The following is a 12,582-nucleotide window of genomic DNA, read 5'->3' as shown; positions in this document are numbered from 1 at the left end:
CTCTCAGTAGGACAATTAGTTGTTTCATGTTGGATACGCCATCTCTCAGTAGGACAAGTAGTTGTTTCTTGTTGGATACGTCATCTCTCAGTAGGACAAGTAGTTATTTCTTGTTGGATACGCCATCTCTCCGTAGGACAAGTAGCTGTTTCTTGTTGGATACGCCATCTCTCAGTAGGACAGGTAGCTTTTTCTTGTTGGATACGCCATCTCTCAGTAGGACAAGTAGCTGTTTCTTGTTGGATACGCCATCTCTCAGTAGGACAGGTAGCTGTTTCTTGTTGGATACGCCATCTCTCAGTAGGACAAGTAGTTGTTTCTTGTTGGATACGCCATCTCTCAGTAGGACAAGTAAGTGTTTCTTGTTGGATACGTCATCTCTCAGTAGGACAGGTTGCTGTTTCTTGTTGGATACGTTATTATACTATTGGATACGCCATCTCTCAGTAGGACAGGTAGCTGTTTCCTGTTGGATACGTCATCTCTCAGTAGGACAGGTTGCTGTTTCTTGTTGGATACGTCATCTCTCAGAAGGACAGGTTGCTGTTTCTTGTTGGATACGCCATCTCTCAGTAGGACAGGTAGCTGTTTCTTGTTGGATACGTCATCTCTCAGTAGGACAGGTAGCTGTTTCTTGTTGGATACTTCATCTCTCAGTAGGACAGGTAGCTGTTTCTTGTTGGATATGCCATCTCTCAGTAGAACAGGTAGCTGTTTCTTGTTGGATACGCCATCTCTCCGTAGGACAGGTAGCTGTTTCTTGTTGGATACGCCATCTCTCCGTAGGACAGGTAGTTGTTTCTTGTTGGATACGCCATCTCTCAGTAGGACAAGTAAGTGTTTCTTGTTGGACACGTCATCTCTCAGTAGGACAGGTAGCTGTTTCTTGTTGGATACGCCATCTCTCCGTAGGACAGGTAGCTGTTTCTTGTTGGATACGCCATCTCTCCGTAGGACAGGTAGCTGTTTCTTGTTGGATACGCCATCTCTCCGTAGGACAGGTAGCTGTTTTTTGTTGGATACGTCATCTCTCAGTAGGACAGGTAGCTGTTTCTTGTTGGATACGTCATCTCTCAGTAGGACAAGTAGCTGTTTCTTGTTGGATACGTCATCTCTCAGTAGAACAGGTAGCTGTTTCTTGTTGGATACGTCATCTCTCCGTAGGACAAGTAGCTGTTTCTTGTTGGATACGTCATCTCTCAGTAGGACAGGTAGCTGTTTCTTGTTGGATACGTCATCTCTCAGTAGGACAGGTAGCTGTTTCTTGTTGGATACGTCATCTCTCAGTAGGACAAGTAGCTGTTTCTTGTTGGACACGTCATCTCTCAGTAGGACAGGTAGCTGTTTCTTGTTGGATACGCCATCTCTCCGTAGGACAAGTAGCTGTTTCTTGTTGGATACGTCATCTCGCAGTAGGACAGGTAGCTGTTTCTTGTTGGATACGCCATCTCTCAGTAGGACAGGTAGCTGTTTCATACGCCATCGCTCAGTAGGAGAGGTTGCTGTCTCTTGTTGGATACGTTATCTCTCAGTAGGACAGGTAGCTGTTTCTTGTTGGATACGTCATCTCTCAGTAGGACAAGTAGCTGTTTCTTGTTGGATACGTCATCTCTCAGTAGGACAGGTAGCTGTTTCTTGTTGGATACGTCATCTCTCCGTAGGACAGGTAGCTGTTTCTTGTTGGATACGTCATCTCTCAGTAGGACAAGTAGCTGTTTCTTGTTGGACACGTCATCTCTCAGTAGGACAGGTAGCTGTTTCTTGTTGGATACGTCATCTCTCAGTAGGACAAGTAGCTCTTTCTTGTTGGATACGTCATCTCTCAGTAGGACAGGTAGCTGTTTCTTGTTGGATACGCCATCTCTCAGTAGGACAAGTAGCTGTTTTTTGTTGGATACGCCATCTCTCAGTAGGAGAGGTTGCTGTTTCTTGTTGGATACGTTATCTCTCAGTAGGACAGGTAGTGTTTCTTGTTGGATACGTCATCTCTCAGTAGGACAGGTAGCTGTTTCTTGTTGGATACACAATCTCTCCGTAGGACAGGTAGCTTTTTCTTGTTGGATAATTCATTTCTCAGTAGGACAGGTATCTGTTTCTTGTTGGATACGCCATCTTTCAGTAGGACAGGTAGCTTTTTCTTGTTGGATACGTCATCTCTCAGTAGGACAGGTTGCTGTTTCTTGTTGGATACGTTATTATACTATTGGATACGCCATCTCTCAGTAGGACAGGTAGCTGTTTCCTGTTGGATACGTCATCTCTCAGTAGGACAGGTTGCTGTTTCTTGTTGGATACGTCATCTCTCAGTAGGACAGGTTGCTGTTTCTTGTTGGATACGCCATCTCTCAGTAGGACAAGTAGCTGTTTCTTGTTGGATACGTCATCTCTCAGTAGGACAGGTAGCTGTTTCTTGTTGGATACGTCATCTCTCAGTAGGACAAGTAGCTGTTTCTTGTTGGATACGTCATCTCTCAGTAGGACAGGTAGCTGTTTCTTGTTGGATACTTCATCTCTCAGTAGGACAGGTAGCTGTTTCTTGTTGGATACGTCATCTCTCCGTAGGACAGGTAGCTGTTTCTTGTTGGATACGTCATCTATCAGTAAGACAAGTAGCTGTTTCTTGTTGGACACGTCATCTCTCAGTAGGACAGGTAGCTGTTTCATACGCCATCTCTCAGTAGGAGAGGTTGCTGTCTCTTGTTGGATACGTTATCTCTCAGTAGGACAGGTAGCTGTTTCTTGTTGGATACGTCATCTCTCAGTAGGACAAGTAGCTGTTTCTTGTTGGATACGTCATCTCTCAGTAGGACAGGTAGCTGTTTCTTGTTGGATACGTCATCTCTCAGTAGGACAGGTAGCTGTTTCATACGCCATCTCTCAGTAGGAGAGGTTGCTGTCTCTTGTTGGATACGTTATCTCTCAGTAGGACAGGTAGCTGTTTTTTGTTGGATACGTCATCTCTCAGTAGGACAAGTAGCTGTTTCTTGTTAGATACGTCATCTCTCAGTAGGACAGGTAGCTGTTTCTTGTTGGATACGTCATCTCTCCGTAGGACAAGTAGCTGTTTCTTGTTGGATACGTCATCTCTCAGTAAGACAAGTAGCTGTTTCTTGTTGGACACGTCATCTCTCAGTAGGACAGGTAGCTGTTTCATACGCCATCTCTCAGTAGGAGAGGTTGCTGTCTCTTGTTGGATACGTTATCTCTCAGTAGGACAGGTAGCTGTTTCTTGTTGGATACGCCATCTCTCAGTAGGACAGGTAGCTGTTTCTTGTTGGATACACAATCTCTCCGTAGGACAGGTAGCTTTTTCTTGTTGGATAATTCATCTCTCAGTAGGACAGGTAGCTGTTTCATGTTGGATACGCCATCTCTCAGTAGGACAAGTAGCTTTTTCTTGTTGGATACGCCATCTCTCAGTAGGACAAGTAGCTGTTTCTTGTTCGATACGCCATCTCTCAGTAGGACAAGTAGCAGTTTCTTGTTGGATACGTCATCTCTCAGTAGGACAAGTAGCTGTTTCTTGTTGGATACGTCATCTCTCAGTAGGACAGGTAGCTGTTTCTTGTTGGATACGTCATCTCTCAGTAGGACAAGTAGCTGTTTCTTGTTGGATACGCAATATGTCCGTAGGACAGGTAGCTGTTTCTTGTTGTATACACAATCTCTCAGTAGGACAGGTAGCTGTTTATCGTTGGATACGCAATCTTTCTGAAGGACAGGTAGCTGTCTCTTGTTGAATACGCAATGTCTTCGTAAGACAAGTATCTGTTTCTTGTTGGATATGCAATCCTTCCGTAGGACAGGTAGCTGTTTCTTGTTGTATAATTATGCAATCTCTCCTTAGGACAGGTAAGTGTTTTTGTTGGATACGCAACAAAACCAATTGGATGCTCTTGAGGAAAGGTGAAACATTCCCTGCTCTTTTTCGATCGGTTGAAAGATGCTTTTTTTACCAGAAAGTGCTTTTGGAAAAACCCTCAAGAACATCCAATTGGTTGTAACATTTCATTTTAAATAGATATTTTCTATGCAGTGACATGGAACAGAGGAGCGCTCTCCGTGAGGCAGCAAAAGAACTTACCACGGAGAACTATGAAGGTCTTTTGTAACGAATCGTTGCATATTAGTTGTCATTAGAGCGATCAAGCTAACTACTCTTAAAAGCAGCATACATTAAGCTTCTCGTTAATCGAAAAAGATGTTATTTTTAAGTGTATGTAGTTTTTTTTTCTTTTAGTGTTGGTTATGTGTTGATCATTTTGCGGAGTTTTCAATAAATAACATGAGTTTTTATCTATTTACAAACTGTTATCCTATTATTGGTCACCTGATTGACAACCGTTAACTTTTCCATTCATTCTAGTAAAGGCTAAATTTGCATTATGCAGGTTTGTTAACAAAAGGTCCGGAATCCTGAATACAAAGTCAGATTTGGTGCACTGGTGCATGAAGTTATGGGACCTAAGCAGACAAAGAATACATTAAAATTGGACATACATGTGCGTCAGGTATTTGACTTAGCTGGGGACTTGACACGGCGATTTCCTTCTTTTTAGATGGGGCTAGTGTCGCATTATGAAGGCTCGTTAACAAATTGTCAGAAATCCATATAAAAGGTCTGGTTTGGTGCACTTTCTGGAGTAGTAGTTTTGTATAATTAAATACATTCCCTGGTATTATGCAATGTAACGTGGTGCAGCAAGTCTCATTTTAACGGGCCGAGACATGCGATAGCTGGATGGCTTCAAAGACAGGCACTAAGTGCATTTTGCTTAACGTTGCACGTGGTTTGTACATCATCATCATCATCATCATCATCATCATCATCACAAGCAAAAATGATTGTTCTCGCGATGTGGATGAAAATAGGAGCGCACTCGGCAGTTGGAAAAGCTTTTGAAAGATAAAACCTGCTTTTTGCACATCGAATATACAAACGGATAAAGCAGTGCTTAGTCGGGGTCAAATAGCCACCGAGTATCACAAGGGCAAACTGGATTTTGCCGTTGACGAGCTGTCTACCTCTGAGGAGTTTCCAGAGGATGGGTGCTGGATAGAAACTGTAGAGCTAGACTGATTTACTTACTGATATTTGAATAAGTTGCTGGTTGTGTCCCCTTGTGAGGTTTTCCTAAGGTCTAAGTGGCGAGGTTTGTTTTTGACATGAATACTTCTTTCTACGGCGCTGGATGGTTTCCCACTCTAACTTGTCAACATGTAGATAACGCTACTGGTCATTTAGTAGTTATTTTTGGCAAAGCGAACTGGACCATCTCTAGTTGATTGATCAGATTGTCCGTACATGGGGCGTCAACATGCGAAGAACACTTTTAACTTTGACATACGTATGTTCGAAAAGTGTTTGGCTTAGCTAGGGCGGATACGTTGAATTGCTTCTTTTGATTAAGGAGTGGTTCAGTGTGCCTTCTTGTGATAGAGTTGACAAGATTTGTCCGTGGGAGGTATGAGGAGATTATTACCAAAGTCGCGTTCGTAATCGTGTATGCTTATGCTGTCATGCACCCTAATTACTTCGAATTTAACAATGAAGCAAACTGACGGCAAGCAAACAGTTGGACAGTTCACATGGCCCGGTCGGGATGTTATTTATGTATTCAAAAAAATGCGGTTTCGGGACACTAGCTTAAGGAACTCCAGTTATCACCGGGGCTGGTGCGGACGTCAAGGGCAGCAAATTAAGTACGAGATGACAGGACGTTGGTTATCCAAGAATGCATAATGCCAAAATTGGTAAGGCTAACTGGGTGCATTTCTAAAGACTTAGAGACAGTTCAGCAGCGACCAGTTTCAGCAGACGTGAGGGAATCTTATCATGACGTGCTGCTTCTGGATGAGTCTCTGTACTCCTAATACAGTGATGATTGGCTTCTTTGAAGAAGTAGAGATTGGCGGGACAGATTAGCGAAACAGATTGGCTCCCTTTTTTCTCTTTACATAATAGTTTGGTTACGCCTAAATGTTTTGGAAAACACATAGATTGTTTTCCGCATTGATTTGATATAGCTTTCGAATGCCTTGGAATGTCCATGTTCATCATATAACATACCATTTGTGGTTGTTCCGTTATACTCAACATGTAAGTTAGATCCGGTGTTTAATCGTCGTCCGGTGTTTGTCTAAATCAATGCTTGAGCCATATCTCATTGCATTGCGAAGCCAGTGTGTGTTTTTTTTTTTAAATTCCAATGTCTCTGGAGATGCAAGGCTGGCTGAATCACACGCAAATTTATGTCGGATAGAGTTTTGCATTTAATATTTATGTTTGATTTTAATTAGCTATGCTTGCCGTGACCCCGAAATTATATAATGGACATTTTTGGTTGTTTTTCAATGTGTATAAATGCCAACAACGTGTGAATGGCGAGTTGGGGTTCGAGGTGGAGGTACTGTTCGTTCATCTAGTTTCTATATTTATGATCAGTGGTGGAATTATTAGACCAGTATATGTTAGGAAGGTAAAGATATCCTGCTATATATACAGTTTGCAGATTTCTTGGATTTAGTATAAACCTTTTCGCTGGCTTTAAAATAAATCATTTGCAATAAATTTCGTTTGCGGTAGCCTTTTAAAGTTCTTTTGTGATGGCTTTATAAAGGTCGTTTGTGATAGATTTATAAAGATATTTTGCGATGATTGTATAAAGATATTCTGCGATATTGGTGTGGATTCAATTGAGTGGTTTCAATCATATTTATCTGGACGTAAACAAGTTGTCAATGTAAATAATACAACGTCTGAATTCATGAACATCTCCTGTGGCGTTCCTCAAGGAAGCATACTTGGACCGTTGCTATTTTTATGCTATGTCAATGATATGAGTATTAGCATAAGTGAAAAATGTAAATTAATTTTATATGCAGATGATAGTGCTATCCTTTTCTCACACAAAGATCCGTCTGTTATTAGTAATGTAATCGGCAAGGAACTTGAAAACTGTAGTAAGTGGTTAGTTGACAACAAACTGTCTTTGCATCTTGGAAAAACAGAATGTATTTTATTTGGGTCTAAAAGAAAACTAACAAAAGTTGATAGCTTTAATGTAAACTGCAATGGCCATATCATAAAACCTAAACAATCTGTTAAATATCTTGGAAGTATACTGGACAATGATCTCAGTGCTGCATCTATTGTTAACAATATTGTCAGTAAAGTTAATTCTAGGCTAAAATTTTTATATAGACAAAATCGTTTTTTAGATATGAATCTAAGAAGATATTTATGTAACTCCTTAATACAATGTCATTTTGAATATGCATCGACATCTTGGTACAGTGGTATATCTAAACAATTCAAGAACAGATTACAGGTCACTCAGAACAAAGTTTTCAGATTTATTTATGGCTATGATTGTAGAACTTCCCTGAAAGTCTCGGCTTTCAGTGATATTGGATGGCTTAATATAGAAAATAGGATAAAGCAACTACGACTAAACCATGTACATAAAATCTTTAATAGCAGATGCCCATCATACTTACATGAACATTTTACTTTAGTCTCATCCACACATTCTTACAACAGTAGACATAGTGCTGGAAATTTTAAAGTGCCACAGGCTGACAGTCCTATATTAAATACTTTCTTTTATCAAGCAATCCAGGACTGGAACAGTCTTCCAATAAAGTTAAAAGAATTGAAAAATAAGAATACTTTTAAAAAAAGAAGTGAAATCACATCTCATTGTTGGTATGAAATGTGCAGAAATGGAAGATTTCCTATTTTATTAATTGTTATTCATTTAATCTTGTATATCAGTCCAAAGATTTTTGTCATATTATGCTAAAGTGTCATATGGTCATTATAACTGTAAAAGTTCGATATCAAACATTTAATCATTCTTTAACTGGTCAAGAGTACATGCATGTTATTTTTGTATAAGACAACCTAATTTAAACAGCTTAAAATTGAGATCTTGGCAAATAATTATATTTGTCATAAGGACCCCATTGAAAATAAGTTGAATAACTTTAATGGGTTATCCTGTGTTATATATTTGTCACATTGAATTAAATCTTTATTAACGCACTTATGTATCCAAAGCATTCTAATGATGTTGTGCTTTAGTATATATATCATCACTAATACTTTGTTAATCAGTCTGTGTTATAACTTTATGAGATATTTGGTTTGTTACAATGACATATATATGCACGAATAAATCTATCTAAATCTATCTATCTATCTATCTAAAGATCATTTGCGATAGCTTTATAAAGTTTGTTTGCGCTGACTTTGTGAAGTTTGTTTGCGCTGGCTTTATAAAGTTTGTTTGCGATAGCCTTATAAAGTTTGTTTGTGATGGCTTTATTAAGATCGTTTGCAATTGCTTTAAAAATATAATTTACAATGGCTTTATAAAGTTCTTTTGCGATAGCTTTATAAAGATATTTAGCGAAGGGTTCATAAAGATCTTTTGTGATGGCTCTATAAAGATCGTTTGCGATATGGCTTTATTAAGTTCGTTTACAATGGGTTTATAAAGTTGATTTGTGATGGCTTTATATCGTGTTTGGGTTTCAGTTTTCATAATTATTGGATGGTCGATAGGCTGAGACGGATATTGTTCTTTGTCGATACACTCACATGATTTCAGAAAACAATGTACGCAGCGAATCTGCCTTCCAAAATGTATTAATTATGTAGGGGGTAATGTTACCCCGAGATACGTGTACATGCACGTTGCATTATTGCGAATGATGGGTGATCAATGTGAAACTAAGCAAGTAACTATGGCACAGACAGCAAGTTGTTTTTTGTCATATTTATGTAAATATAAATAGTATTGTTACGTTTCGGTGACATATTCTAGAACAACACATTGCTAAATGTACAAGATTCTTTACGGTCGTCGACATCAAGTGTACATTTTCTTTTTACTCGGCAATATACTTAATTATAATTTAGGACTGAAGTCGTCAATTAGAAAATCTAGCCGAAATTGAACATGCGACTGAAGTTCTTACAGCTTATCAGCTAATTAATTACTTTAACTTCAGCCAATTTGAGAAAAAAAAAAACTTTCCCTTATCACAAGTTCTTTTTTTTGAAAGGATATGAATAGAAATATTGCAACATATTCGATTTAATTAATATTCATGCAATGTCCTGGCATTTAAATGAGAGCTCCAAGTGGCCATATGATGTAATGGATTGGGTACCCTTGTACTGTAAATGTCAAATGTTGAGACGACGACTTGTTTGGCAAATGGACGTTTTGACGAATAATAAAATGGCTACCAGTTCGTCCTCGTCATCGAAAGTTGACGAATTTTACCATTTATGCCAAGAATAGTGACAATCATGAAATCTGAACAAGAAAACAACCAATTTAAATCTAGAATAAAGGTAAAGGTTCTGTTCAATAAAAGGATTTAATCAGGTTTAACAGACGGTGACATCCTGTATCCGATTGTTTACTTCCGATGTTTTGACAAAGTTAGACATGTATCTGTTGAAATGTTCATAAAAGTTTGGATATAGTATGTAGTACTTTGTGTCTTCAATTATAAATTCCATTATTCGAAGATAAGGAGAGCTATATTAATGGTTGGGTATAAAAGACTGGCCGGACCGGACCAAATCGGGACCAACTGAAATCTCCGAACTGTTACTGAAATCGTTCGGAAGTTTACCTAATTTCCGGACCAAATTTAAAATACGCATTGCTATGTTTCATATATATTTTATTTATTCATCGATATAATAATAATAACCCAGCAGGCACAACAACGTTGAAGCAACGTTGAAACAACAGTCATCCTTCAACGTTGAGAAAAGGTTGAAATATGGTTGTATTTGATAGTTGTATTGACGTTGTGATTTCAACGTTGAAACAACGTTGCGGTTTAAACGATGAAACAACGTTGAAACGAGGTTGAACCAGAGTTGCAGTTTCAACATTGAATAGACGTTGCAGTTAAACCGCTGAAGGGTTAAGGTAAGGTGAAAACTAAAAAGAACACAGTTTTGTTTGGATTACATTTATACAGTATGTACATGTTAATGGTAAAAAAAACCTGCCCCATCAACAATGCGATGCGCCACCTCTTCTTCATCCATGCTGAAATGTAAAAGATTAAAACAATAAATGTAAATAAACCATCCTTTATAAACATAATAGATGCAAAGAAGAGTATTGTTAATAGCAATGCAAGATCACCGCTTGATATGAACATTTTTCACCATAATTTGAACAATGGAAATCCAAATTCTGTCGTATCCGAAATGCATGATTTTGAAAATAAATACCAAACGTACTTACTCGAATTGAACCGACTGTCACTTTCCACACATAGTTAGCTTGAACTAATGGAATTTACGATAATTTTAGAGCTCTGCTGTTACTGATGATCTGCACAATCGATATGTTTTTGAAAACTGACCGGAACTACGCAATACGCTAGGGGCGCAACTCATTTCGAGCTTTCCAATCGGGGTAACTCTGTATTGCGGTAGATGGCCATTCAGCCTAAAAAAAGAAGTCTACTCTTCAAGCATGAATGGCTCTCTATAAAAAAATGAATGTGGAAATATTAATATAATCAGCACAGAATATCGATCTATATTCGAATGTCATGACAACATCAATATGACAACCGTTTTTCAACCATCCTCATTGTTGAGGTATCGACTGTATTTCAACGTCGAAATGTCGACAATTTTTCAACGTTGAAGCTTCAACGTTGTTTCAATGTTGAAATATTGTTGATCGACGTTGTGACCAATATTCAACTATATTTCAACGTTGAAACAACGTTGTGTGCCTGCTGGGAATAATAATAATAATAATAATAATAATAATAATAATAAAATTAGTAATAATTATAGTAAAAACAAAAATTAACAGCTTATTACATAGTATTTTTAAATACATAGTCATACATGATACATAAGTTAATTTAATCTTAGAAAATGGTTCTGTGTGAACAATATACTCACATACATACTTAAAAACGCACATACAGCCGTACAAACAGACATATAGACAGACGTACATACATGCACACAGACATTCACACAGACGCACAGACAGACATACAGACAGCCTGACATACATACGGACACACATACAGATGCAAAGACAGACATACATACAGACAGACATACATACAGACGCACATACAGGCGCCCAAACAGGCGCACAGACAGACATAGTAAAATACAATTTTAATAAAATATGTATAAAACATAGCAATGCATATTTGAATTTTGTCCGGTCCGACCATTCTTTTATACCAACACAAAATTAGGAAAATTCCAAACGAATTCCGAAACAGTTCAGAGATTTCCGTTGGTCCGGATTTGGTCCGGCCAGTCTTTTATACCCAACCATATTAATCACCCTAGCCTCAGTGTTACACCTTGGTTAAGGTTTGCATGTACAGTAAGCACCTTCCTATTCATTATCTCGGCAAATACACATCATGTCAGTCGAAAGCTATACATAACTTTTATTACCTTTGTTCATATTATCCAACTATACCGCAACAAAAAACGTTCAATTTGGATAAATACACGTCTTATTCAACAAGTTCACAATGTAAAGTTCAAGCTTCTCTTTGAAATGCATGTGCAAAGTTTGCATGTCAGTCTGTATTTAACATGTTTTAGGGGAGGAAAAAACACTTTTTTTCATGAAACATTGTTCAATATTTTTTAAAATGACATATTTTCACTAACTTCACAAAAAAAAAATAATGAAAAAAAAATTAAAAAAATTAAAAAAAAAAATTATAAAAAAAATATATTACTGTATCAAGGCAATGTGACAAGCACCAGTGGGGCCTTTATTATTGGACTTTTTGGTTAGGTTAATATTCCAGCGACTACTTGATGTATACATTGAGACTTTATACAATGTTACTCAACCATCCAACCTACTTGAATAACCATGTAAGATAACTCTATTTTGCAAATAATGGTCCTTTTTTTCAATGTAGAAATTTTGGTTAAGGGTTTTCATGTAACAACATTTAAGTCAGTATCTCGCTAAAAAAGATGTTTTGCATTTATACATGGTCCACAGGTGCCCAACCATCAGACCTTCTTAACTATTCTGGTATGATATCTCTATCTTGCATCTAATATAAGTTTAGCCCCTTTATTATACACCATAGAAATTCTGGTTAAGGTTTGGCATCTTAGCACCTGTATAATTGTCAATAACTCAGCAACCTATTGATGTATTGCATTGAAACTTTTAACAATCAAGTATGATAACTCATAGAAAAAATTTGCCACTTTATTGTCTGACTTAGAAACATTTAACCTTATGTAACAATGATCCATGTATGTTTCACCAAAACTTTGCAATCCTTTACTTAAAAGTGGCGAAGTAGTTGAACACCCTGTCTCTGTGACAGCTCTTGTCTTCAATATATTACAGACGCTTTTTACATTTTCAGAAATAAGCTACAGATGCCTTGGCAAAACCACTTGTGTTCAAGATGAGTTTGCGAGGGTCTGGTGGGTTCCTATGGGATGTGACAAAACCTCTAGGCCAAGGCGCCACTAGCATGGTGTACAAGGGCCGTAACAAGGTATTATAACAAATTATGACA

The 12,582-nt window shown here is 37.9% G+C and overlaps 1 protein-coding gene across 3 annotated transcripts in view; it reads left to right on the top strand.

The window, feature by feature from the left end:
- LOC128218097 (serine/threonine-protein kinase TBK1-like) overlaps window positions 1-12,582 on the top strand; it is a 57,697-nt gene that overhangs the window by 5,591 nt on the left and 39,524 nt on the right. For 2 of the 3 annotated variants that reach the window (XM_052925640.1, XM_052925637.1), the window contains exon 2: window positions 12,427-12,561. In XM_052925640.1, coding sequence (XP_052781600.1) covers window positions 12,469-12,561 — 93 coding nt within the window. In that variant the 5' untranslated portion in view covers window positions 12,427-12,468. Of the gene's footprint in view, window positions 1-9,240; window positions 9,368-12,426; window positions 12,562-12,582 lie in introns of those variants that run through there. The other variant, XM_052925638.1, reaches the window with a different exon arrangement.

This window comes from Mya arenaria, chromosome 14 (genome assembly GCF_026914265.1).
Source record: "Mya arenaria isolate MELC-2E11 chromosome 14, ASM2691426v1".
NCBI classification, from domain to species: domain Eukaryota; kingdom Metazoa; phylum Mollusca; class Bivalvia; order Myida; family Myidae; genus Mya; species Mya arenaria.
This window is presented reverse-complemented; position numbering and strand designations above follow the sequence as displayed.